Source organism: Triplophysa dalaica, chromosome 8 (genome assembly GCF_015846415.1).
Source record: "Triplophysa dalaica isolate WHDGS20190420 chromosome 8, ASM1584641v1, whole genome shotgun sequence".
NCBI classification, from domain to species: Eukaryota; Metazoa; Chordata; class Actinopteri; order Cypriniformes; family Nemacheilidae; genus Triplophysa; species Triplophysa dalaica.
In genome coordinates this window covers 24,560,697-24,587,804 of record NC_079549.1, presented here as the reverse complement: position 1 = coordinate 24,587,804, position 27,108 = coordinate 24,560,697, and the positions used below count along the sequence as shown (strand labels likewise).

General features: G+C 40.3%; 3 protein-coding genes across 3 annotated transcripts in view; all 3 read right to left on the bottom strand.

The window, feature by feature from the left end:
* Positions 1-9,094: 9,094 nt before the first annotated feature.
* Positions 9,095-13,805, bottom strand: LOC130427275 (toll-like receptor 8). Its single transcript, XM_056754596.1, has 2 exons — positions 13,543-13,805; positions 9,095-12,701 (listed from the first exon to the last, which is right to left on the bottom strand). Exons 1-2 carry the CDS (start codon positions 13,543-13,545, stop codon positions 9,606-9,608), a joined length of 3,099 nt encoding a protein of 1,032 aa, XP_056610574.1. The 5' UTR covers positions 13,546-13,805; the 3' UTR covers positions 9,095-9,605.
* Positions 13,806-14,695: 890 nt separating this feature from the next.
* Positions 14,696-21,388, bottom strand: tlr7 (toll-like receptor 7). The gene is made up of 2 exons (XM_056754164.1): positions 21,311-21,388; positions 14,696-18,125 (listed from the first exon to the last, which is right to left on the bottom strand). Exons 1-2 carry the CDS (start codon positions 21,386-21,388, stop codon positions 14,931-14,933), a joined length of 3,273 nt encoding a protein of 1,090 aa, XP_056610142.1. The 3' UTR covers positions 14,696-14,930.
* Positions 21,389-21,681: 293 nt separating this feature from the next.
* Positions 21,682-27,108, bottom strand: part of frmpd4 (FERM and PDZ domain containing 4) — a 44,195-nt gene continuing 38,768 nt past the window's right edge. The window contains 2 exon segments of the mRNA XM_056754595.1: positions 21,682-22,965; positions 26,115-27,041. Of these exon segments, the coding sequence (XP_056610573.1) occupies positions 22,961-22,965; positions 26,115-27,041 (932 nt within the window). The 3' untranslated portion in view covers positions 21,682-22,960.

Below are 27,108 nucleotides of genomic sequence, written 5' to 3'. Positions count from 1 at the left end.
TTGTCTATCTTGCAGTAAATGCATGTCCAAGCTGCTGTTTCCTGAACAACACATTCAAATTCCGAGTGTTTGAAATTAACACTCACAGTGTATAAGTATAATCCACACTCTCAAAGAGTGGATTATATATACACTGTGAGAGGGTTCATTTGACCTTTTTTTAACACTGGCGATTTTGCTGTGTTTAGCTCCATGAATGCAACATAAAGCTGTTTTTATGACTCATGTGTTGTGCTTCAGTTCCTCTGAAGTGTTATAAATCTTGAAGTATCAAACAGAATGTCTATTATCATTCGTCAGTCTATGTGTGTATTTGAGCGTCTGAGGTTCCTGTTTTCTGCTTGTAACTGTGTTGAAATGAAACTCAGACACAGTAAAACTGCATCAACACCACACATCATTTACATTTTATTTATTTATATACCATATAATACCACGGTAAGAGGCTTATTAATGTTTAGTATTCTGTTCTATTCTGTTATTTAAAGAGCTTTTAAGAGGTTACCATTGTGCAGACGAGTAGAGCATTTCTTTAGAAGGAAACAGACTCGTTTTAATCTTTATTGCTTGATCAGACATTATATTGGTAATACTACAGCTTTAATGGGCTGTTGATCCTTCATGACAACAATGATAATTGTTCAAAGTGAACCTCAAGTAAGTGTTAAATGGATTAATGAGAAATGAGGTTTATTCAAAATAATTATTTTGACTTCGCTGTTCTTACATGTTTAGTGTTCTTTACTCAAAAGAATTGAGTTGATCAACTTCAAGGTTTTGAGGTAAAAAGTTTCCACACATTTTTGGAGTTAACTTAACTTATCGGGGTTTAATGCACACACGCTCAGGTCCCTTTTGAAAATGAGCAATGGTCTTATTATAGTATACATGTATAGTGAACATGGTTTTCCGGAGGATTGGTTACCATTTGTATAACCAAAGTTTGAGAACAGATATCTTGGTGAAACTGTGGGTACTTTGGTTATGGTTTAACTATAGTAGCCATGTTTTATTCGTTGTGATGATTCATTAGCTTTTAAAGAGTCAGGCTAGTGAATGAGGTTTAGATGATTAAATGAGATGAAATCATGGTTATTTTTCCATGGTTAACTTCTCAAACTCAGCAGACTGAATGAAGCAAGAAAGACATTGATATACACTCCAGATGATTTGAGGGTATTTTTGTTGTTTGTTTGGAGATAATGTTGTGGTCAGATGTTTCACATGATGAGTTTCTACTTTATTTCCCATGAAAACACTCCAGAAAATGCCATAAATAGTGTAAACAAACATCTTCCCCAGAGCGTCCAGATGTTAAGTGTGTGTGTGAATATAAATGAACTTACACACTTTTTATCAAACAATGTGGGGAGTTTCCGTACATCTCACACACGCCTGCAATGCTAATAAAGAGTGTAAAGATTACACAACGACCGATATTAAGAATTCCTGAGAACTGTCTTGTCTTTTGATTTAAACACATGTGAACTGTAATGAGACTTGTGTTGTTGTTATTCTGGTGAACTTCATTCAGTTTAACTTCCGTTCTTTAGGCTCTTTATAGAAAATCGAGTGTTTGGATCTCTGTGTGTGCTCACTTTGAGCTTCCTGTATTTCATCTCAAAATGAATCCTGTGTCCATTTGGCTAAAAGCTGACCGTCCATTTTTGTGTCGAAATAAGACTCCATGTCCTCCAATGTCCTCAGATAAAAATCAGCATTTTGGTTTACATCCAGAGAAGGTCTAAGGGAAAGTTTTTAAGTGAACACGACACAACCTGAACGAGATTTGAAGAGATTGCACATTTGTTTTCAAATAACTGTATGCAAACAACAATACTTTCTGTGACTTATTCTTTTAAAAGCAAATATAAGTGTACATCAAACGTGTCACTTTGTCAGAGTTGAAACTGAGTTTAGAGGAGATCTGCATTATCTGTGATGCATCAGACTGCGCTTACAAGCGGCAGCCGTCACAACACTGGCAGATGGTCTCCCACCACCCGCAGGCCAGCACACTCACAATCACTGCTCAGTGTGCCTGGCAACACACACACACACACACCCTGCCTGGCATTAGCTTTCCTCCATTTGTGCATGCTCAAAATCATCACACGCTAAACACGCACTGACGCATACGCGCACATGCACACAAACAAGCTGCCTGGCATTAGCTTTCCTCAGCTAACACAATTGTGCATGCTCACAATCATCACACGCTAAACACACACACATGCAAGCACACACACACACGCGCACACACATGCTGCACGGCATTAGCTTTCCTCCGCTCACAGATTTGTGCATGCTCACAATCATCACAAACTTAACACACACACATGCACAGACACACATGCACACACTGACCCCCGCCCCACACACAGGCTCTGTTCCAAAACCTATTGATCTGTCCTGCTGTTCACGCCCCAAATAGGCAGCTGCCTTGTAAGGCCTCTTTCAAACTAAAATGGAACCTGATAAGAGACCTTGTGCTTCATGACAAATAAACCAGTCACAAGTGATTTCAGTAGAGATCGACATTAGCAAACCACACAATGCTGTGTGAAAAATACCAAAACACAATAGCTATGAACCGTAAGATTAAAAAACCCATCTCTCTTGTTTCATCCGTCATTGAGGGTTTCACAATGCATTCTGGGATTGTCTGCTCTCGATGGATTTTGGACAGTGAAGGTTGTTTCGAATACCCCTGAACCAAGGCAGCTTGTTAGGTTTTAATACAAAGCCCTTCTAATGGAATTTCAACCTAAAAAGTCGAAACATTCTGCACAAACATGTCCTCACGCTCCTTAAACACAATGAGATTTGTTGAAGGCAAACTGAGAGTTTGTAAAGCAGAATAAGAAGGATTGTTGTACGCTCGACACATACACACAAACACTCCAACACACATTTCTTTCTGTCAGCTCGATGTCTGTGGAGATTGTGCTGCTCTGAAAGAAAAGATTCATTCTTTGCCAAGTGAAGACGTGCATGTCTGAATCTGCTTCACATTCTTGACAGTCAACCGCAGTTATTTATCATTCAAATTCTGTTTTATTATCAATGCACATCACATCATTATATTCTTCTCTCTTGCTTTAAGATTAAAATGAGTATTTTGAAAAGTGTTCGCGAGTAATGTCGCATAATTTCAGACCCAGAGCGTTTGATGTGATGTATAAATGTGAGATCAGACACACATGATGTGAGCAGCGGCAGGGGTCTGAGAATGTGCTCTGTTCATTTTTAACACGTTTCCTCTCAGGTGCGGTTATTGTTACCATCTGTGGGAACACGGTGTTATTTAAAACTCGAAACACTCACACAGAAACAATTACTGCGGTTATTATTGTCTCTGATGTTTGCTAAGACAAGAAACTTGTGTTACTGTGGTTTCAGTCACATCTTAAGAATATAAAATAAAAGTCAATACGATTGAAGTTCTCGATGTGAACTCAAACATTACTCATCACATTCAGATTATTTGACCAATCTTCATTAATTTAACGGGATTCTTTACACAAAAATTATCAATTTGTCCTCATTTACTCACCGTCAGGTTGTTTCAAACTTGTTTACATATCTTTGTTCTGCTGAACACACAGGAAGATATCTGGAAGAATGTCACATCTCATCTCTCAGTGACTCCTAATCTAAGGCCGTGTTCAGACTCGACTTCTTTTTCAAAGCTGCTAGCGTCTGTTTTACATTATAATCCTATGGAGTAAACCGTGTTCGCAAAAACGTCCTTTTTTAAACGCCAGCGCCAGCGTCTTTTTCTGCAGCTAAGGGGCATCATTTTAAATTGAAAAAAGATCAACTTTTCTGAAAAAAAAAACACCCTACGTCAAGCTCCCTTTCACAGCTAACGATAACAAGTGAGTAGTGTGTCGTTTCCATAACAACATGCGAAGGAGGTGATTGGTCGAGCAGGATCAAGCTTGAAAAAAAAAATGGCGGCCAAAACACGTATTGGAGCATATATAAATGTAAATTGCACTTTCACTTTCAATAACTTTTGATTGCATTTCAATAAGGAATTAGTATTATGGTTTTAAATATGTGATTAGTTTTTGCGAAGAGACGCTCTGCCGATCTAATTCTCTGGGATGTCTTAATGCACAGACTATGACGAAGAAGTCATGGCGTTCGGCTGCAGTTTGTAACCAAACACTGTCAGCGTTTTCAACTAAAAAAACGCTTTTGTCAACTTTTACCTGTCAAATAAGACGTCAAGTGTGTTCATGGCCTAAGGGTGCTAAATGATGACAGAATTTTCATTTTCGTGTGAAGTATCCCTTTAACACATCCAGATTAATCACATTTTTTAATTCACATCTGAGACTAAGTTAAGACTTTAATAAAACGCTTGACTTAATAAAAATAATAAATATTTATTTTACTCTGTATACAGGGGTAGGCTATGTGAGAGCAGTTTTATGGACTTCTGCATTTTTTGTTGTCCTTATGTTGTTTCAATTGATCCATTGTTAACCCCGTATGTAAGTCGCTTTGGATAAAACCGCTGCTTAATGAATCAATGTACCGTAAATGTAATATTGATGTTGACAGTGAAGAAGACAAAGCTGGATAAATGATTTCATGAGGTGGAACACCAACAGAATGTTTACACACAGATGACCCAGCAGTAGGAGGAGATGCTGTAGCTTTAAGACTATCCTTAGCATCTCCTTCAAGAGCCTGTTGGGTGTGTGCGAGTCGATTATCTTAATGGGATGAAGAAGAGAGATCTGTGTATAGTACATCTCTTACAGTAGGCTACTCTTAAAATAAACAGACGGAAGAACTTCAGATCATTGAGCTCAACAGAAACGACACAGAAACGATCAGTTTAAACCTCTTCGCAGAAACACCTTCAGGCTTTAACATTCTTCACTGAGTCAGAACACTTTTCATCTTCTGTCTTCTGCTTTTGGCCATAAATAAACATGAAAGTTCAACGGCCTTTGTTGGCCGTGTGTGGGTTGGGTAGTGCTTTACATGGGCAGTTCCAGCATTATGGACGTGACATTTTGAATCAGTCTATGGAAAAAAAATCCATTTAAAAAAGGGAAATAAACATGACAAAAAAAGGATGCGGTTTTTAGGAGAAGATAAACTTTGTAGGATTTCTGGGAAATAAAATGCACAATCCTGAAGTAATAATATCCAATGAATGGAGAAGTGATGCCTCTTTATAGAACATCAAATAGTGACTTTATATTCATTTTCAGGTGTCCATTTATAAGGAATATTTAGCGTTATGGATGTGACAATCCTGAAAATGGCTCTTACCTGACTATGAAAAATCATGCACAAAAGTAAAACAGATGCTTCACAAATTTGTAAAATCTGTGCTGTTACCAGAGTTAAAACTGAAATAGACCCACAACACATTTCCGACAACAAAGCTGTCCCATTACAATGATTTTAACAGCTTGGTCTGATCTCCTTACAAAATAATCATCACATCGTAGTAACTCATTTGCCCATAAAGAATGAGGTCAACGTCAAGTGCCTCGTGTTGTTAAACATTAACCAGCGGCGTTATGTCCGTCTGAAGAGCCTCAAAATTCATTAAACAGATTGAGGGGTTTGTGTAACTGAATGAGTCAAACTCTTGAAAGTATGTCCAGGTCACAAAAGAAACTGGTGAAAGAAAACCTCTTGTGTCAAATATCCAAACACCTGAAACAGTTAGAGAATGTGAAGGTGCTCTGGCCCTTAGTCAAGTTGGGAAGAACAACAGAAACATCTTTTGTCATCGTGGACTATTGACTCACTCACGGGCGTGTTCACTGCAGTCAGACAGGTACTGAGATGTGTCAATCTATATGACCTTTCACACAAACTGTTGATCAGAACCCACTGGGTTGTGTCGAGAGAGACCGTGACGTTATGAACATTGTGCAGATGGAGTGAACGTTTATGTGTACATCATTCAGTATGACATGTCATCTAAATCACTCTTAACTATTTCTCAACGAGTCGAGGACTTCCACCATCTTGAATTATTTGGGAACGTAAATGTGAGAAAGCAATCTTTATAAGGAGTAGGTTTTTGGCTCGAGCCAAAAACGCAAAAAGACTTTGAAACATCCATCTGAGTATCACAGATTTTTATTTGCATTACAAAACAAAAGTTGTGCATTCCAAGACGTCAACATACAAAAAAAACTGCATGACTTTAAAGCATTTGAGCGAGTCAACCGAGGTCACAAAAGATGTTACAAAAGCAAGTCTCTGTTACTTGTCACTCAAATCCCGTGCCCCGCCCCCTCTCCACGCCGTTCAGAAGTGAAACTCAGCTTCACGCCTCCCTCCTCATCATCATCATCCTCCATATCGACAAATTTCATCAGAATTTCAGTGGTGTGGTTTACAAAAGAGGAGAAATACAGGGCTCTACGGTCGTCTGCATTTTTTTGGATGTCCAATCACAATGCAACTTAGGTCATATTTTATCCATTAAAAGTTAAACAGCGACAAAGAGGTGAAAAAGAAGGCAATGTGGAATGTACAGTGCATAGAGTCGCCGGCGCGCTTCATGAGGAGCCCGCCTTTTTCTCCTCTTCGATAGCTGGAAGACAAGAAGAAGAAGACAATCAATGAATGCTCGTGCTGGGCTTTACGCCACGTAACGGTCGGATGGCTCGGGTCAGCGTGGCTTACTTTCTTTCGATGGCAAAGGGTTCTTCTCCTGGGTTTCTGTCTTCTTCAGCTTGGTCTTGTCGAAGCTGGTGACCTCTTCGAGATTGGGCTTGTCAGACATGTTGGCAGTAGGTCTGAAAGCAAAGGACAGGAAGTTAACGGTGACACGCGCAACAACACAAAGAGGCGCCCGCGTGCACGGACAGGCCTGTGTCCCCCCCACCCATCCCATCCCCCACAGAACATACACAATATATATAATATGATTTCTCCAAGGAAATCATAATGCAGAATTACACATATGTGGTTTCATTTTTTAACTATATAAAAAAAAAAAGTTCATTGAATTTGCGTTCCAAAGGGAAGATTTAATGCAATAAAAGATTGTAATTAGGCAATTAAGTTGCGTTCCCTCGAGCTATGAAGTGAAAGGAAATGCCTGTGTTGCATCACAGTATCACGGTATGAAACCACCGCCCTTTCCTGCACATTCTACGATCTTTTCTCGCTTTATATCAACGCGGGTCAAAAAATCCTCTCGTTTTACGAGCATCCGGACACATTTCCTGCTCATATGTATGATATTGTAATTCTGGATGAAAGTGTTAAAAACTGAGCAGCAGAGCCTCGTCCATTCCTGAACAAAGACACGCATGCATCTTTTGTCTCTCACACACACACACACACACACACACACACACATCTATCGCTTAAACGTGTCGTGTGCAGCATATTTAACACTCTGAGTGTGAAGTGTCGCATTTCACGGTCGTGATCAGAAAACTGATATATATGCACGTTACAATTTCTCATTGATTATATACGAAGCAGAAAATCTTTCACAAACGACCTCAGGGTTACATTCAACATGTAAAGACACAATAGACATCACTGTATTATAACAACTTGTGCATTTTCAAGTAAATAAATGAATCTTTAGACTCACCAGAGTGGACGTTAAGTGCAGTGATTGAGTCTCGAGCAGGCGCAGCGTTGTGAGGGAGAAGCTCAAAGCAGGGCTTATATAGCGGACGCGGTATGCAAATCGAGCCGTGACGTCAGCGGACCGTTAGACTAGCTGCTTCCTCGCGGAAAACGATTAAAACGACCAACAAGAAGAATTTGAAAACGTGTATCGGTGGAGAAATATAGATCTTTTTGTGAGTTAATAAGTCAAGGATCCGAAAACATGCAGGGATTTTAATGTGTTACTGTTGAGGACCAGTGAACGCCCTTTGAGAGAAACACTGCTGCTGTGTAAGAGCGACATCTGCCGGACGCTTGTGTGAAGTGCACTGACAATGTACATGACGTCATTTTTACAACAAATGAACTAGACAAGAACGACACAAAATGCAATCATTATTATTGTGCACAAAAACAACAAGACCGGGTGCATAAGACCCATACCGGACAAAAATGTAAAAAAATGGCATAATTCCCCATTGAAAAGGAAGACATTAGCAAATGAGATACAAAAGCCAGACAAAGCTACAAGTAAACACCAGGAAGGGTGTATTGACTACATATTTCCTGTTTATTTTCCAAATATTTCATCTTAATTCCTGTCTTTCAATACGTCACAAAGGATACTGTTCTTTTGTGCATAGATGACTCGCCACAAATTTTTATTCATGATAATGTCTTTATGGCCATTAAATGTTGTTGCAGCTAACAGGAAGTGATAAAACACAGTTCCTGTTAGCTTCCAAGTTTAGTTTTGTGAGAAAATGGACATAGATTACTCATTAGATTTACATTTTTTCATTTGGCTGACGCTTTTATCCCAAGCGACTTACAAGTAGGAGAGCATATAAACATATTGTCAACACGCTGAACAATACAGTTAGTTTAAAAACGAACAAAAATTGTGTGTGTGTGAGTGTGCACAGGTTTGGCTATGCTTATCAAGGCCATAATAATGATAAGCATAGCTATTAGAAATACCTGTGAGTACAGGTGGTCCTACAAAGGCTTTTTATATATCCACAGGTTTGTATCAGAGCTACAGAATGTTTCACACGAAGATAATTTAAGAAGTGAAAATAGTGTGCCCTGATAGCACACATACATCTGGCTTACGTCTATTTGACCTCTGCACTCACATCTACAATACATAGTTTGCTCATCCGCAATACGTCTCGGAGATATTTGCTGTCAGACGTCATCGATATCTGGAAGATGTCTGTAAGATCTTTATGATTTAGAATGGATGTAAAGCTGCTCGTTCTAAGATGTTAAGCAGACATTTTTTACACAGCAGATGTTTCCAGATCTCCAGATCTTTAGCAGACGTATTACAGACGTTCAGACGTCTTTGAGATGTATTGCAGATGAGCAAACTATGTCTTGCAGATGTAAATACAGACGTCACATAGATGTAAGCCAGATGGATTGTGCTCTGATCTGGGCGTGTGTCAACAGTAATGAAAGACTGCCATTTTATATCATTTATTTATTGAATATATAGCTTATGTCACATGTGATTTTACAAGTGAAACATCGGTGGATCAACTATTAATATACACTTGGTGGCGTTCTTGATAAGATTCCCAGGTATCAGTAGAGTCATTCGACGTTTGAAAAAAACATTTGGCAAAACTACATTTTAATAACTAAAATCACTGACAAACATGAGACATGCATCATATCATATACAGCTCAGATCAGACAAAAACAAGTACGCACTTTTTTAGGGAATATGGAAGTATAATTTTATAAAATCTCTTGTGTCTGGTAGACAACTGCAGGAAAGTGTTCTTGTTTCATCTAAGTATAAACTTTGTCCGAGATGTTTGTACACAAACTTCCTCATGATAACAAAAATAAAGTTCAAATCAAATGAATCAAAAGATCAAATGGAGAAAATCATCGGATAAGACACATGACTGAGATCTTGGTGTTTCACTGGTGCTTCTGTGACCCACACAACATTCTCCCTTTTCACTTTTCTATTTAGTGGTGAAATATCTGCTGTAGAGGTCGCTGTACATCGCCTGGTTGTCCACGCGGATGGCATTCCGGAGGGACTGCCAAAACCAAGCCTTGGCAGACGGCGAGCCCGGCCACTCAAGGATGCTGTGACTGCACAGACGTCTGCGCAGCCGCAGGAAATGAGAGTGCTGCAGCACCGGCTCCAACAGCAACAGCACGATCACGTCCTCGTTGTCCTCTAGGAGGCGCTGATGAGCCAGAAAGACGGCCAGCTTGAAGAAGCCGCTGTTCACGTACCTCTTGGTCAGCACGAACACAGTTTTACGGCTGTGCTGGATGCTCTGTGTCAAACAGTCCACGACGGGTAAACCGGGCGTCCAGTCGCGCTCCTCCAGACAGATGGGCAGGAGGCGCTCGCCGTGCTCCTCTAGTTGCTCCCGCAGCTGGTTCAGGACCCAGTCGGACACGTGGGGGTCTTTGGTGTCGTAGGTGATGAACGCATCATAGACGCAGCTTTGAGAGTTGAGGTACTGGTATCCGGTGACTCGAGCTTTCAGGTAGTAGAATATGTAAGTGACGTCCCAGTAGAACATGTGCATGACGATAGACACGAGTGTGGTGAAGAATACAACGACAGTAGAGAAAAAATACACCAGGAAGGCCACCTGGTCATCAATGCATTCATTAATTTCAAAGAGAACGACCGGCTGACCTTTTCGGTATTCTGGCACGGCGCAGGTCACGGCGGTCACCAGCTTCGGTATCTTCACCCTGGTGTCGTAAATCCACAGAACCAGCTCGAGTAAATCACAGGTGCAGTGGAAGGGATTGCCGTGCAGCCAGAGAGTCTTCAGGTAGGTCTCACTGTCGGCCGGAAACGTGGATTGATTGATGGTTATCAGTCTGTTGAAACTGACATCCAGCGCTTTGAGGTTCACCGCCCCCTTCAGAAACCCACCGGGGAGCTCCACAATACAGTTGTACTGAAGATCAAGAAACATCAGCGAGGGAAGGTCTCGCGACAGATTGCTGGATATAAAATTTACTTTATTGTTGCTTAAAACCAGTTCGCGGAGCTGCGTGAAATTTGTCAACATCGACCACTGAATGCGTCTCAGACGATTGTGACTCAGTATCAGTTTCTGAATGCTCTTGGGAAGATACGAGTAAACTTGATCGGCAATGTCTCCGATGTAGTTGTACGATATGTCCAGATGGGTCAGGTTGGTCAGTTTGTGGAAAATCCGGTGGTAAGTTTTGTCTTTCGTCTGCCATAACTTGCCCAGACAGTTGTCCGTGAACTGAAGCTCCTGGAGTGACAGACTGGACATGGTTTTGGTGGTGAGCGTGCTGATGCGGTTGAAACTCATGTTGAGAACTTTTAAAGTGGGCAGACGCTCAAGGAAGTTCAGATTGAGCGTGATGCCTTGCACGGTGAAATAATGCGGGTTGTAACTGAGGTCCAGCACTTCCAGCTCCTGTAGCTCCGTGAAGGCATGGTCATACGCCAAGTCGATTTTGTTGTAGGACAGATCCAGATATTTGATGCCAGGGAGCGACGTGAATTCAGATCCGTTGGGGGCGGCGGCGAAACCGTTACTGGAGAGGTTGAGGCAAGATATGTTCCCGAACGACTCGAACTGTTGAGGAGAGAGGAAGAAGAGATTATTTCGACTCAGATCCAGCACGCGTCCGGTGGCGAGGCACTCTGGTTTCACCAGGCTGTTGGAGGTCTCGTATTCGTGATCCTTCTGGTGGGTGTAGGATTCTGCCAACGAGGGCATCTCGAACGAAGATCCCAAATGTGGATCGTTCTGATCTAGATCCTCTTGGCTTGCGAGTCGACTCTGCACCACCGGGTGAAGTCTGTTTTCCGAAAGATACAGCAGCTTCAAATGTTGCAACTGCAAGAATATCTTCGGGTCCGCGTGGACGATAAAATTAGTGCCGACATCCAACACCGATAGGTTTTTTAGAGCCGACAGAGAGCTGAAGGTGTCCGCTCTGATTTCTTGAAAAACCAAACCCTGGATGTGCAGGATCTCCAGCGAGGTCAGGTTGGAGAAACTGGATGACAGCTTGATGCTGTGGGGATAACTCTTCAGAGCGTAATTAAACGACAGATCCAGTTCCCTCAACAGCTGTAAATTGCTCAAGAAAGGGTGGTCAGTAACAGCGCTTGACAAAAAGTTGAAGGAGAGGTACAGCTGCTCAAGCTTTGAAAGCTTTGTAAACCAATTGGGATCGAGCGAATCGATCGAATTTCCTGCGAGGTCCAGCAATCGAAGCTCTACCAGGTTAAAGAACGCTTGTGGGTGGATTTTAATGGACCCGTTATCGCAGGGAACACATGGATATGGGGCGTTACTGCACCTGGGACAGTTGCCTTGGATTTTAAGAGTGTCCAGGTTGCCGAGTTGTTGGAAATCATGCTCGCCGATAAATGCAATTTGGTTGGAAGCCAACTCCAGCTTTCTTAAAGACACAGGTAGTCCTGTCGGGACGTGACTCAAGTTATTGAACGATAAAGAGAGATGTGTTAAGCCAGTGAGGGACGAGAAACTTCCATTTTGGATAGCGTAGTATCTCGAACACGGATTCCAATAGTAACAGTTTTTAGAAAGATTAAGATATGTCAGGTTTGTCATGCGTGAGAACGCCGTGGTGTTAATCACAGTGATTTTATTCTCCACCAGCCAGAGTTCTTGCAGGTTCTCTGGAAGCTTTTCAGGGATGTGCTCCAGGGCCATGTGGTTCATCTCTAAAACTTTTAAGTTGGTCAAATTGGAAATAAGCCCAGCAGAAATGGTGACTTTATGGTTATTGTTGATAAAATTGAGATTGAGATAGGTCAGATTTTTCATGTCTTGCGCTGTTAAGTTATGGATCTTGTTGTCCGAGAGGTCAAGGCTCGTGATGTTTGCGGTTATATTCGGCATCTTGGTCAGTTTACGCCCGCGGCAGTTGAACACAACTGTCATGGAGGTGAAGTTTTCATGGATGTCACATGGCGACGTCTTCAGGGTCCTCAGGCTAATCTGACACAGGAGAAACTTCATCTCGAATGCAGCAGTAAGCCAGACCACGGATTTAAACCAGAGGAAGGCAGAGACCTGGAGAAACAACAACAAGAACAAAAAGACATTCAGTCATTTCCTAAGACAAACTATTTTCATAGTCATATTACATAATGCCAAAAGTAAACTGAGCTTTGAAAATACACGTAATATACAAATATAATAGGGCTGTCAACAATTAATCACGATTAATCGCATCCAGAATAAAGCATTGTTTACATAATATATGTCTGTGTACTGTGGATATTACCTTTGTGTTTATAAACACATACACACATGCATATGTTAAATAAACATATAAAATATGAAATTATGAAAAATTAAGCTTTCCTGTAGCTCAGTGGTAAGAGCATTGCGTAACGCAAGGTTGTGGGTTCAATCCCAGGGGATTGCAAATACCTATGTAAAATGTATAGGATAAAGCAATGTAAGTCGCTTTGGATAAAAGCTTCTGCCAAATGCCTAAATGTAAATGTAAATGTAAATTAATAAACGGTTATATGTCATTTAAATTATTGGTAAATATTAATAATTCACCTAAAAATGTAATAAATAGCTATACATTTATGTTAGTGTTTTGTATTTATAAATACAAAATGAATATGCACAATATACATATTATGTAAACACAAACTTTTGTTCTACATGTGATTAGTCGCGATTAATCGTTTGTCAGCCCTAAAATAAAATACATTTTATAATATTAATATACTCACACAATACACACTGCATGTGCGAGACTAAATGCCACAAATTCCTCTATTAAAAGATTTTACTTTTGAAATTGCAAACGCATTAAATTGAATCAACAGACCAATATAAACACATTTTCTCTTTTTAATATCTATACAATTGTTTTAATAAATAATTCTCTTACCATGGTAGCAGTGTCTATTTACAGTCCCGTGCAATCAATGCAGAGTTGAGACACAAAATAAGCGGTGCACTTCCATGTACACACGACTGCATCTGAGAAAAGGGAAGTTTTGTTGTAACTGGCAGGGACTTCCATCACTCGCTGACCTCTGAATGTGATTGGCACCTGGCACTGCACATATGACTTTAGATTCTTCCCTTTGTCTTTATTAGTAAAAGTTAATCTTGGTTTTATCTTGTTATATCTCAATGGTAGGTGGCGGAGTTAAATGACCACATGTTTCAGCACATGAGGAACTTCTGTTTTCTGTTCCTCATTTATAACAGCAACGGCGACAAATCACACGCATTTAAAAATTATCAGTATATACTGTGCACAGTGAGCACATCTTCTGCATTTAATACAGACTATTGTGTACGGATTTCTTATGTGCTACATATGATATATACACCGTTTGACAACAACACTCGCACAGAATTTTGTATCCCACAGTTCAGTTCAACTGAATTTCCAAGGATGAATGATTGATTTGGAAGACATCTATAACTGAAAAAACACTATGTTGAAACTGTTTTGATTTGAGTGCTGAAACTGAACAATTTATGCCAGCACGCCTGCTATCTGATGGCCATCCCTGCACCAACACCAACAATACTTGAGAGTCAGAAAACATAGATCATCCCAAGTCCAGACCTGGTTCTCCCCAGTCATACAATCCGTTGCTCCTTTTTTATGCTTCCAAGCTCCTCCGTGAGAGATGCGAGACCGGTACAACACGCAGCAGACGTTCGTTATCACTTGTGTTACCGGCCTAACCCATTCCCTCACGGCCCTCGTCCCTCTCTGCTTGGATATGTAAATGTATGCTTAACTTACATGCTCATTTACATTTCATAAAACAATCTGCATAAAATTTATTAAGTATAAAAAATGAGCAAAATTATGTTTCAAGTACTTTGAACTAACACACATCACTTCTCACTGCTCAAAAGCATTTACACTACCCACGTACGAAAGTTTATTGTGAATCTTTTATTCCATATACATTTATAGTACAAAACAGAGTCTTATTAAATTGACATGATTAAAGATTCAACGTGCTTTTCTGTATATGTAAAGGCATAGTTCAGCCATCATTTCTTCATCCTCATGTCATGCATGAGTGAGTTTCCATCTACTGCAGAAAACAAAAGAAGATATTTGGTTGACAACATTGAACTCCGTTTACTACCATTGAGACATTTCTCAGCATATCTTTTACTGAGAAGAAAGGAGTGACATTTTTTTGGGGTGGACTATCCCTTTAAATAAATGACATGTGATATGTATACACAGAAAGAAGAACTTCAAATATAGAAAGAACCAGAAGCTTTCAAGTGTCACAGGCATCACAGGGACTCCTGGAACAGTTTGTTATATTGCTGACGGTCAGAAGACATCACACTTCTCAGACTGAACCAGAAATACGTCTGCGCTTGTGGATTCCTTGGCCACTCGAGGACAGATTTCTTATACAGTCTCTTCCTCAGTCTTAGGTACTTGGACTGACAGGGCATCCTCTCCAAGAAAATCAGGATGATGACGTCGTCCTTCTCATCCATGAGCCGCTGATGGGCCAAATAAAACGCCGTCCGGAAGTTCCCCCCCTTCATATAACGTTCGGTCAGAATAAACACAGTGAGTTTACTCGTCTGGATGCTCTGGGAAAGATTCTCGATGAGCGGGTACCCAGGCATCCAGTCTCTCTCCTCCAAACAGAGATGCATGGGCGTATCGCCCATTTCCTCTAGTTGAACGCGGAGCTCCTGCATCACCCACTCGTGAACTGACGGGTCTGTGGTGTCGTAGGCCACGAAAGCATCGTACATGGTGTTGCTGGAGGAGAGTCGCTGGTACCCCTTGATCTTGGCCATACAGAAGTGATAAATGTACCAAACATCCCAGAGGAAGAGATGACTTGATATGGTTAGGGTGAGGACGCTTAGAATCACCGAGGTCAGTAAAATATAGAGGATGATCGACAGGGAGTTGTGTTGACAGGCTTGAAGGTTTAAAAAAATTACACTCTGACCTCGCTGGGCGCTCGGGGAAGCGCAGTTGACATCTGTGGCCAGACGTGGAATGTTGACCGACGTGCGGTTGATCCATCGGACGAACCACGTGGCATTGCAGGAGCAAACAAACCTGTTGTTGTTCAAGTAAAGGGTCTCCAGGCGGTCTATGATGTTCTCCGGAAAGCTTGACTGATCGATGAACTGGATGCGGTTATAACCTAAATCCAGTTTCTTGAGGCTAAAAGCGTCCTTGAGGAAATCAGGAGGAAGTTGAAAAAGACTATTCTTGCGTAGTACGAGAACTTCAATGGATTTTGTATAGTTGGACAGACACGGAACACTGGTCAAGTGATTACCGCTGAGATCTAAGACCTTCAGGTTTGTAAGGTACACGAGGCCTTCCCATTTAAATGAATTGATTCGGTTGCTAGCGACGTAGAATTCCGTCAGCGTCTCTGGGAGGCCTTGAAAAACTTCCCCCGGGATGAAGTTCAGGTTGTTGTGAGAAATATCAAGCACCTTTAAGATTAAAAGTTTCTTGAAGTAGTTGACAAACCGCGTGTCTCCGTCTCTCCACAACATGTCAAGACGATTCCCTTTAAACTCTAGATGTTCCAGAGTGAAGCTTTCCATTTCTGTGTTTGTCGACGTGGATATCATGTTGTCGTTCATGATCAGTTTGCTCAGTTTGCCCAGGTTCTTGGTGAAGTTCAGCATGTGAGTCAAACCCTCGGCCACGAAGAAGTGACTGTTACGACTGATGTCCAGAACCACCAGATTGGTTAGTTCCTGAAACGCTGATGAGAACATCAGGTCCAGACGATTGTCGGAGAAGTCCAGATATTGCAAGTTCTTCAACTGAACGAACTCCGAGCCATTCAGACTCTGACTCATGGCATTACCTGATAAATTCAGACACTTGAGCTCACCGAGATTCAGGAACCTTGGATGGAGAAAAAATATGTTATTCCTACTGATATCCAAAGTTTTTCCGAATCGACTGCATTCGCTATCAAACGGACTCGTGGTCCAGAGTTCCTTGTCTTTGTATTTGCAGCTGCGTGCGAACTCATCGTAAAGAAAATAATGCATGTCCTTCACGTCTCCGTTGTGGAACTGTGCACCTTGAGACATTGGGGAACTAAACCAGCTTTCTTTGAAGGTGTTGGAAGCGGCATATCCTCCTTCTGAAGGTAAAGAGATTTTGTTGTCTGACAAGTTGATGATTTTGAAGTTCTTTAGGTTCTTGAGGATGCTGAGATGTGCTATCTTTATAAAGTTTGTGCCGAGATCAACAAACTCCAGGCTCTTCAAGCTGCTCAACGGTTGAATGTCTTGAAACTTGAGCTCTTGAAACACATACCCTTTGATTCTCAGAACGCGCAGAGATTGGAGTTTATCAAATGATGCGGAAAGGTTAAGAGATGCTGGATAAATCTGCAGCGCAAAGTTAAACGAAAGGTCCAACTCCACAAGCTTTGGCAACAGTGCAGGAAAGGAGGTGCAGGTTATCTCTTTAGCCAGAAAATTACTGGAGAGGTCTAGAACAACGAGGTTTGTCAGATTCTGGAACCACTCTGAAGGTATGTTGGTCAGAGAGTTACTGTGAAGACGTAGAGTTTTCAGGTTAATCAAGGTCCTGAAGGAGTTTTTATGTATCTGGAGCGGAGAGTTGTCCGGGCATGGAGTGCACGGGAACGGAGCGTTGTAACAGCGAGGACAATTCCCACTTAAGTCAAGTATCTCCAGCTCGGTCAGGTTGTGGAAATCCTTTTCTGTGATTTTCTGAATGTTGTTATTGTACAAGTACAACTCTTTAAGGCTGGAGGGCAGCTTGTGGGGCACATAGGACAGATTGTTGGACTTCAGAGAAAGCAGTGTCATTCTGTCGAGGTGTAAAAACACGTCCTCTTCAGTGTAATACGACATATTGCACGGGTTCCTGAAGTAACAGTTCTGTCCCAGGTAAAGTTTCTCTATATTACTCAGCTCTGTTAGATTCTCTTTGACGATTGAAGAAATGCTATTGACCTCCAGACTCAGAAGCACGAGGTTGGGCGGAAGACCTTTAGGAATGGAAGAGAGCTGGTTGCCGTCCAGATAAAGGGATCTCAGATTCTTAAGCTTCGAGAAGGTCCCGTTGTCGATGGTTACGCTATGGGTGCAGATGCGGTCTTTGGGTCCCACCTTGATGGGTACGCAGTTGCAGCGCAGGTCGATCTCGGTGATGTTCAGCAGGTTGTGGAAAGAGTCGTTCGTGATGTGCGGTATGTGGTTAATGGTCAGTGTCAGGTTGGTGGTGTTGGCGGGGATTCCCGACGGTACTTCTGTGAGGCCACGTTCAGTGCAGTCCACGAGCACCTCTGTCCTGTTGTCATCCACAGATACATCGCACTTCAGGCTTTTGGGGTACCATTGAGATCCATTTAGCTCCAGCGAGCAGATGAAGATCGGACCAGCGATGATCATGAAGATCCTCATCATCTTAAAGAGAAACAATAATATAAGTGTTAAAATAACTGACAGAACCTTTCAGTCAAATTATCTCTTACTCTTAATTTTTTTTTATCCGAGGCTGTTTGGAATGTATAATGAAAAATTTGCCAATAAGAGTTCAGAATAGAGAGATAAAAAAGACCAAGTAACTGCTTGAAAATAAGATAACGTTTCTGAAAATATACAAAACATTTACATTATTTAAATAATAATTAATTTACACTATACTATATATTAAACTAAACTAAAACTGAACCGAAAAAATATATTAAATTAAATAAATATGAGTAAATAATAAAATTCAAATATAATAACACTTTAAAAATATAATATAATTACATATAATAATATCAACTTTTAAAAAGCATCAATAAATCTAAAAAAACTATGATGAGAACTCTGAACATGAAAAAATATTTTTGACCACAAAACAATTGCCAAAGTTACGTTTGTATAATTCCCTAAAATTACCATTTAATGTGGAAAATATAAATAAATGTCTCTACATTTTTTTGAAGAGTTGCGTACACACACCATATGAAGAAAAGAGTTCTAATGAGCAGTTTGAGTCCAATTGAGTACAAATCTTAATGTTATACAGAGAATTATGTGCTTCTAATTTTATAGCAACAGTTTTGGGCTCTTCTCTACTCCAACATGACAATGGCCCTGTGCACAAATCAAGATTAAAAAAGAAATGATTGATTCAGTGTAATGTGGAAAAACTTGACTGGACTGCGTGACACCCGCCTAATCCATCAATGGAAACTACATTTATAAATATATAAATGCTGCACCAAACAATACATTTTTACAATTTACATTTTACAGACGCTTTTATCCAAAGCGACTTACATTGCTTTATCCTATACATAGGTATTTGCAATCCCCTGGGTTCGAACCAACAACCCAATGCTCTTACCACTGAGCTACAGGAAAGCTACTAAACTTGATTGGAATCACTGAAACAGATAGACATGTTTATTTGATAAACACCATATGGACACATATGTAAATAAAAATAAATGATCATGTGTGTGACTGTAAATTGTGTTCTCTCAGCAAGCAGATAAAGCCTGAAAAAAATAATGTGCCTTAGTAGATTATATGAAAAAAGAAAATCTTGTGTTTGTGTTAATTTGGTTTAATTACTTTGTTTGAGTAGTTTTAATTGAACAAATTTAGTAACAAATACTAAATATATTTAATAAGTAGAATTTACTTGATTCTGGTTAGTTAGCCGTACTTGAATTATAGCAGCACGTTTTACTTCATAAAGTCCTCTGAACAATTTGCACGAATATTTTTTAAGTTATTTAACTATACAAGTTATTTTTTCAGTGCATTATTAATGTACACAGTTGCTTGTTTCAGGTCAAGTAGAAGAAAACCATCAAGGGAGATACATTTTCGGTTAAACTGCCGTTATGTTCATGGTTACACAGCAGAAGAACAATACAGCGCATTTAATGCGACAAAAACCTGAAGGAAACTCCCTTGAGCATCTTGACCACCACAGAAACACGTGAAGAGCACATATTGAGTTCACACAATGATTCACATGTCATGTATGTAGATCCATCATTCATGTATCCATAAATATAGCTGAACGCACCCAACCCCAACATTTCCACAAGTAAACATGGCATTTTTTGTAATAAATATTATAAATACACAACCCTTTCTGTGACTTCGTCTTCATTAACCTCTTGCCATCAGTCGAGTTCTGTCACCTCATCATTTATTCACAAACGTTTAACAGAAATACATTAATTGACTTACCATCTCTCTTTCGACTTTCAGGAGACGTCTGGGAGGAATCTCACATAGAAATGCAGCGATTCAGATCTTTTGCTTCATGAAGATCTCTGCAGCACAGGTGCCATTGACCAATAATAGCAAAAAGTCAAACAAAAGCGAGAATGAATATATTAAGACGATGGGACTTCCTCTTTATCTCGAAAACAATACAAACCCATCACATTTACTCCTGAATTTTACCATTCTACTTTACCATTACCATACCCCGTGATGATGTGAACAAACCTCTGTTACTCTCAACTTTTATCATGTGTGAAGAAAAAACTACATGTTTTATAACAACAACTAATATCACTGAAGTGTGACGAGAAAGACCAGTAACACTTTCACCTGTGATCTGCAAGACTTACTCAAGCTTTACTCTGGTTTCTCTATAAACGAAAGTCATATAATGAAATCATCTTTTTTTTCTGTCCACAAAATGAAAACAAACACATTTCACACGTTGAGGGCGAAACCCTTGTGCGCACCCTTGTCATAGTTAAATTTAGATAAAACATTACAGTTACCTATAATTGTTTTCTACTCTGAATACTGTGGGCTTGAATGAGAGCAGTTTTATTAGACATCATGATTAGACAATTTAGTCCCTAAATTCAGACTATTAAACGTCCAACCTCAAATCAACTTTATGCCAGTGGATAAATACTGAATTTGTAAATATTTAATGGCATAATTTGGCAAAACTAAATAAGACTTTGAAATTAGGGATGCACCGATATGTAAATTTTGGCTGATAGCAATAACCAATATATATTTAATACTAGAAGCTGATAATCTATATATTGGTGGATATACAGTATCTACATATTAATATAACATTTTCTGAGACCGAAACAAAAGATAGAAAGTGGACAACTGCCTTTGTTTGAAAACATTGACTGCAGAAAACAAGGGTTGCCATGAGTTCTCTTTTTCTCTGAGAATCATGTACCAAGCCTACACTACTTAACCATTCTTTAACTATTAGACTTTTATGGTATATTAGTTAATAAACTAATTAAAGGTGTTCTTCCAGAGCAACCCAGAAAAGTGTTCTTAACAGCCACATGTCTAACAGGTGTCAAGAGAAAAAGCATTCAGAGAGCAGTCAGCTTTAAAACATTTGCTTTTGTTCCTATAATTTACACATTTATAAATATCTACACACTGTACCTACATTAACAATGTTTTGCTAATAACAGTAAGTGAATGATCGACAGTACTGTATTGGATTTTAACTGTGAGCAGCGTGCAGCTGAAGTGGTTTAATCAGAGAAAATGATTCATAATTTATCGGCCTACAATTTTTTATCGGCTAATACCTATAACACTAAAATTAACCTTTTATCGGCCACTACCGATATGGCTGATAATTTATCATGCATCCCTATTTAAAAGAGTAGAAAAACACATACCTTCTCATTCTTTTTTTGCTTCTTTTTGGCGTTGGCTACACACAGATAGCTCTGTTTTATAGCCGTGGCTGTAATCATGTATCATCAAATCAGGCGCATATCATTACCTGTCACGCCCTACACGATGTCCAAGTATGTCAAAGTAATTAAATAAATAAATTATTAATCTCAAGTATTAATCAACAAGTTATAAAAATAGCGTCTTGTTTACACTTAAGTGTGTTTGATGTGGCACTCAAGGGGGCCCCCTGGGGGTGAAGAGGCCCTACACAACCTGTGTAGTCTGCGTATAGGGAGGAACAGTTTTCCTTAAACATTTTCTGAAATGTATTTAATGTCTTCTAATGAAAGAAAGACAGCACAAGTTTTCTGTAACCAAGCGGAGATCTTTAATGGTGTGATAACTGAAATAAAACACATGACGGTTATACTTGTGAAATGTCACCGTATGAGCTAAACAAAGAACAACTATTAGTGAGAAGAAATTGGAAGATTATGAAGTTCAGTGAGTTTTGTCATCCCGCTAAACTGAGTAAACACACGGGAGAAAAGAAATGACGCATCCATCCGTGATGTCATTTACTGTATACATATATATATATATATCTTCTTTTAAAAATGCTATGCATTGAAGAATTCTTGTTCATATATTGTAGAACTCTATTGTACATATTGAACAAAATATACACAAACCACACGTCATCACACGGGCCGCGTACCTTGATTTCCATCATACAGTATAGGTGTCGTCATATGGCTTTGCTATGGCTAAATGAAAGCAGTACGAGGTCCATTCCTAACATCAAATAACAGCATTACTGCATGGCAATGTGATGCATTCAATGCACTTGAGCTTTGGTCGTCAGAATAACCTTTCAAAGCCTCCCAGTGAGAAACCGGAACCGGACGTCTAACGGCTGCGACGTCACTCCAAACCTTTGATCAGCTTGAAAATCAAAAAGCTCTGCACATGCGGTCCGGAGGAATCTGAAAGAAAATGTGGCTGAAATGGAGTATTTCTCAAAGCAGTGTGCACGTGTGAACGGTTGGAGGTGTGTTTCCTGCGCTAGATTCATTTCTGCAGGTCAAAGTGAGATGAAAAATAAGTGTTGGTATTTACGTTCTTGATACACGTTCCTGGTTTCACTGTGTGCAAATTCATCAGTGCATAATTCTAACATCAACAGAACTGTGAAACGCTCTTTCTCGTTGAGGTGATGTCACCGACCTCTCCTGTCCAATCGCCTCACTACATTAGGGTGCGAGACGAACGCTTACGCAGAAAGGATTCCAGATGGATGAAATGAAGTCGGTCCTGCGCTATCCAAGTGATGTGAATGACAGGGGTTTTGAATCTTCTGCTTTCAGCTTCGGTCGGTCGATGCGATGGATTTGGACCGTCGGCTCGCTGTAGTCGCCATAAAAAGTGTCAATGCTCCCTGAGCCAATAGTGTTCCTATTAAAACTCCATTTCTGCCTCCCTGAGGCAACCAGAGCGGGGGTCATTTGAGGCCGAGTGCAAATATAAACGGGGAAGAATTCAGACCTCCCGCCGCCTCTGGTTTGGCACATGCGGATCTGTGCTATGGATGAATATGGACACGTCGTGAGAGAAGACCAGTCTTGGGTTTTGTCTTCGTCGTCAGCGTGCTACACTGCAGTGGAAAAGAGAGATAGAGAGAGAGACGGTTGAAGGGTCCGGACGGTTTATGATAACACAATCATGAAAGTGTGTGATAAGCAGAGTTGGTCGAGTTATTCTGAAAAAGTAATTCATAACTAGTTACTAGAGTTGGGAATCGTTTGATTTTTATCGATTACGATTCCAATTTATTATTATTATCGGATTATGCTTACTTTAGTAAAATATTGTTAATTTTCATAAGGGCTTTTATTGAGATATAAGCAGATCACAAAACTTTCCTGAAAATATGCAGACAGGACATCAAATTTTATTCACAAATTTCCGATTCCTATTCCTTTTGATTGTGATGCGAATCCTAACCTTTTGTTTACGTTTCCAAACTGGAATTGATTTTTTCTGTTCCCAACCCTATTAGTTACTAATAACATATTCAATAGTGTAATTAGATTACTGTACAAATTACTCTCTCCAAAAAGTATTTAATGACTTATTACTAATAACTTTTTTATATCCTACATCAACCTTGATGAGTTCAGTGATTAAAGAATAGACATGAATCGACTTTATTCAAATAAATAATATAAAACTACATAAAGTATTCTAATTAACTGACCAAAGTATTATAAAATTATACATTTTAACCCCTGCTTGAGTAAATTATGGAGATTTTCTAGGTTAAAGGGACAGTTCACAATTTTACCAAAATTCTGTCATCATTATGCAGTGTATCCCCTACCAATACCTTAGGGGGGCGCTGCGCCCCTCCAACGGCACCACCCGGCCCCCTTAAAGGTCAAGTTAATCTTATTTTATATATAGCGCCAGATCACAGGAGTAGAGAAGAGCGTTTAAGGTTACCTTTCCTACAGAACATGTCTATACCTTTTTACTTTAGTAAACAAACTAAATAGCATTATGGTCTTTATCTTATTTATACGGCGGCATGTCATTTCAGTCTCTACGTTTATATTTCTCATTTGCTATCTGTATCGAGTTCCACTCTGATGCGTGCGCACACACAGACACGTGCGCTCCGCTCACGCACTGGTAAACACACTCCGACCAGTGGACAGAGAGCGCGTGTCCGACAATATTTCGTGTCAAACATCGGAAAAGCAAGCAGATAAAATATTTGCGTTTTAAAACGCTCCCAGGGTGGTGAAAATGGCTAAGTAAAGAAAGGACGCACGCCCTGCTCCTGACAAGCAGCAACAGTCCAGTCACCACCGGATGAAAGGTTTTCGCCCAGCTTGGCCTCGTTCCATCAGCACCGCTAGGACATAATGAACCCTTTACATCATCAGACTATTTCTGTAGTTTAAATGGAGCAGCGCGTCTACATAACTGAGCTGTACACACTGAGGGAAATTTATGTTGACTATATTTGGCCGATATCTTTAATATCTTCATATAGCGCCAAACGCATTTTATTTGAACCCTTTCTGCTCCGTAAATGCTGCTTCTCCCGCCAAAAACGCGTCGCATATAGAGACCTGCAGACACCAAGATCAGGTAAATTAATGGACACTTTTACTGTAACGCTTAAGTAAACGAAATGCAGCAGTAATGAAGTATTTTAGGCTGTCAGTCAGTTTACTGTTTGCTATATAGGTTTGTGACATTATAAACCATAACGTCTTGTGTTCTACATTTAGCATTAATGATATTAATAAATCAATAGCATTAATAATCAGCATGTTAAGAGCATTTCATAATGAATCATGTTTTATTCTGGGATTATTTAGAATCAGTTCTAGTATGAATGCCATGAAGATGCTACTTGTTAGTAACTTTCTAAGTACTTCTGCTCATGATCATTTATTTTCAGTTGTGACATTTAATTGTCAGTAGTTTTATTAAAATGGGCCACTAGGACTTCGCTTTAGCACGAGTGCCTACAAATTGTGGGTATCTGAATATAAAATAAATTGCCTGATAAAACGTTAGATGTTCACTTTTTATATACATATTCGACTGTGCTCAATTGATTAAATATGATTTATTTGAAAAAGTAAACCTTGTCCGGACCTCCGCCACAAAGGCATATAAATATAGAAAATATAGAGACCGCACATAGCTCCCCAAACCCCCCCAAAGCCGTAAACATAGGGGAAACACTGTTATGTCATTACGTGTGTTTGTGAATCTGTCTGAAAAACAACAGAAGATATTTTGAAAAATGTCTCAGTAGTTTTGTGTTCGTACAATGGAAGGGTTAGGGGTTCAGTGCCGTTTGATTATAGACATTCTTCAAAATATCTACTTTGGCGTTCCGAAGAAGAAAAAAACAAGCACAGGTTTGACATGAGGATTAATAAATAGGGAAAAAAAAGTTTCTGACCGTACTTTCCCCTTAAATTAACCCAACGGTTAGATTTGTCCATACAGGCACAGAAAAAAATGAATAGCTCGTTCCATTTTCGCCTGTTTACATCATTCTGCATGTAATGTGATGATGATTTCAATCGGGTGTCTGTGGAATTTCAACTAAATCAAGCCTCAGGAATGAAAGTTGTAGAAAGAAATCAGGCTTATTCCATCATATATTCATTTTAAACTAATCCTGCAAAAACATGAGTATTGCGTTGAAAATATGAATTAATGAAATTATTTTACGTAACGGTCTCTTCATTTTTTTCTGCGGGTATATTTTAAGTTTATTCGCAGGTTGAAAGAACATTTTTAGCAGGTAAACTAGAAGTCCGTGAGGGTGTTCTAATGTCTGGAATACATTTTACGAATTCTAAAATCTGAACAGATTTTTTTTAACTAGACGTCATACACTTTTTGAAAGTTCCAGATAGAAAATGATCAAAGTGCACACTGGCACAGACTTTCTGCAACAGGTCCAAAAGTCTTGTAGTGTATTTTAGCCTTAAGTCAAAATAAGTATTGTTTATATATCTGATTCTTCTGGGCGGACATCTGATCAGAAACTCAACAATTTGTTGTATAGATGACATTGCAGTGAAATGAACTAAAGAATTTCTTCTCTTCAGTATTACTGCATCATCAACCACTTCAGATTTCTTCTAAAGATCTCATCTATACGGGTGAGTCTTGGAAAGAATTATTTGACTTTGTTTTGACACACGGTCAACATTGCATTTATCACTCAGTCGTGTCCCAACGTTTAGTTGAAATGCAGTCCTGTAATACCTGTGGTTTCTTTGATCTTGGCCATCCGCTGACACCCGTCTCTGGCGGCACCAGCGGTCGACTCAGCACCGGCCGCTCCGTGCTGCTTGCGCGGATAAGCCACATCTGCGCTCTGGTTCTGATATCCACCGGCTTTGGCGGAGGACTCGGCGTGCGGATTCTCAGTCGTGCACAGAGGAGAATCCATCGGCGTCACTGAGTTACTGCTGCCCGTAGAACAGCCGGCGTCGATGGACGAGGACTGAGAGCTCTGAAGAGAATGAACGCCCTCGCTCTGGAGAGACGACATCCGTTTGGGCAGAGGATGTTCAGCTCTCGTTTGATGGGCTCGCTGCTCCTTAGCGGGAGAACCCCTCAGCGTCGAACCGTCCAACTCGCCCCTCTTGACCTTTTGAGTGACCCTGTCCAGCGTGCCGCAGTCACCAGCCACCTCCGAGTAAACGTGGCCGTCTGTTTTTGCCACAAGTGACCTACGCTCAAGGTCAAAGGGACTCGATCGATGGGAATCTCTCACGTTGAAGCCGTTGTACCTCCTGTTATCTTCCCGGTGCGCTTCAGGTTCTCCTCCACTTCTCTGCTCCACGTCACGCTCGTCACTTCTCATTCCCATCATCACGTCCATGTGCATCTTGTTGAAGTATTCGGTCAGAGATTTGGTTTCCATGGTTTCTGGCTCCATCTCGAAGTGCTCGGAGCGGAGGTTTCGAGGCTGACTGGACTGAGAGTCGCAGGGGGTCAAACGAAAGGCTGTCTCCTCGGCGGCGAGCGTTTGGTAACCGCCGGCTGTGGCAACAAACATTTTCAAAGTGTTTTCGGAGAGTTTGTGAGCTGCTGCCAGCTCCGAGCCCTCCGTCATTTCAGAGGAATTTGTCTCATTCCCAGAATCAGACGAGGACTCGGGGCTAAAGGAGCGAGATATTTCTACACCTGTGTGAAGACACAAACATTTAGTAAATCAGACGTACGCCTCACCGCAGCGATACTTTAAAATAGT

What these genes read in the sequence shown, in the direction of transcription:
- tlr7 (XM_056754164.1), bottom strand. Translation starts at nt 21,388, where the DNA reads ATGATTACAGCCACGGCTATAAAACAGAGCTATCTGTGTGTAGCCAAC. An exon ending in AGCAAAAAAAGAATGAGAAG is followed by an intron (nt 18,126 to 21,310) that starts GTATGTGTTTTT and finishes TTTGACTGAAAG; the next exon opens with GTTCTGTCAGTTATTTTAAC.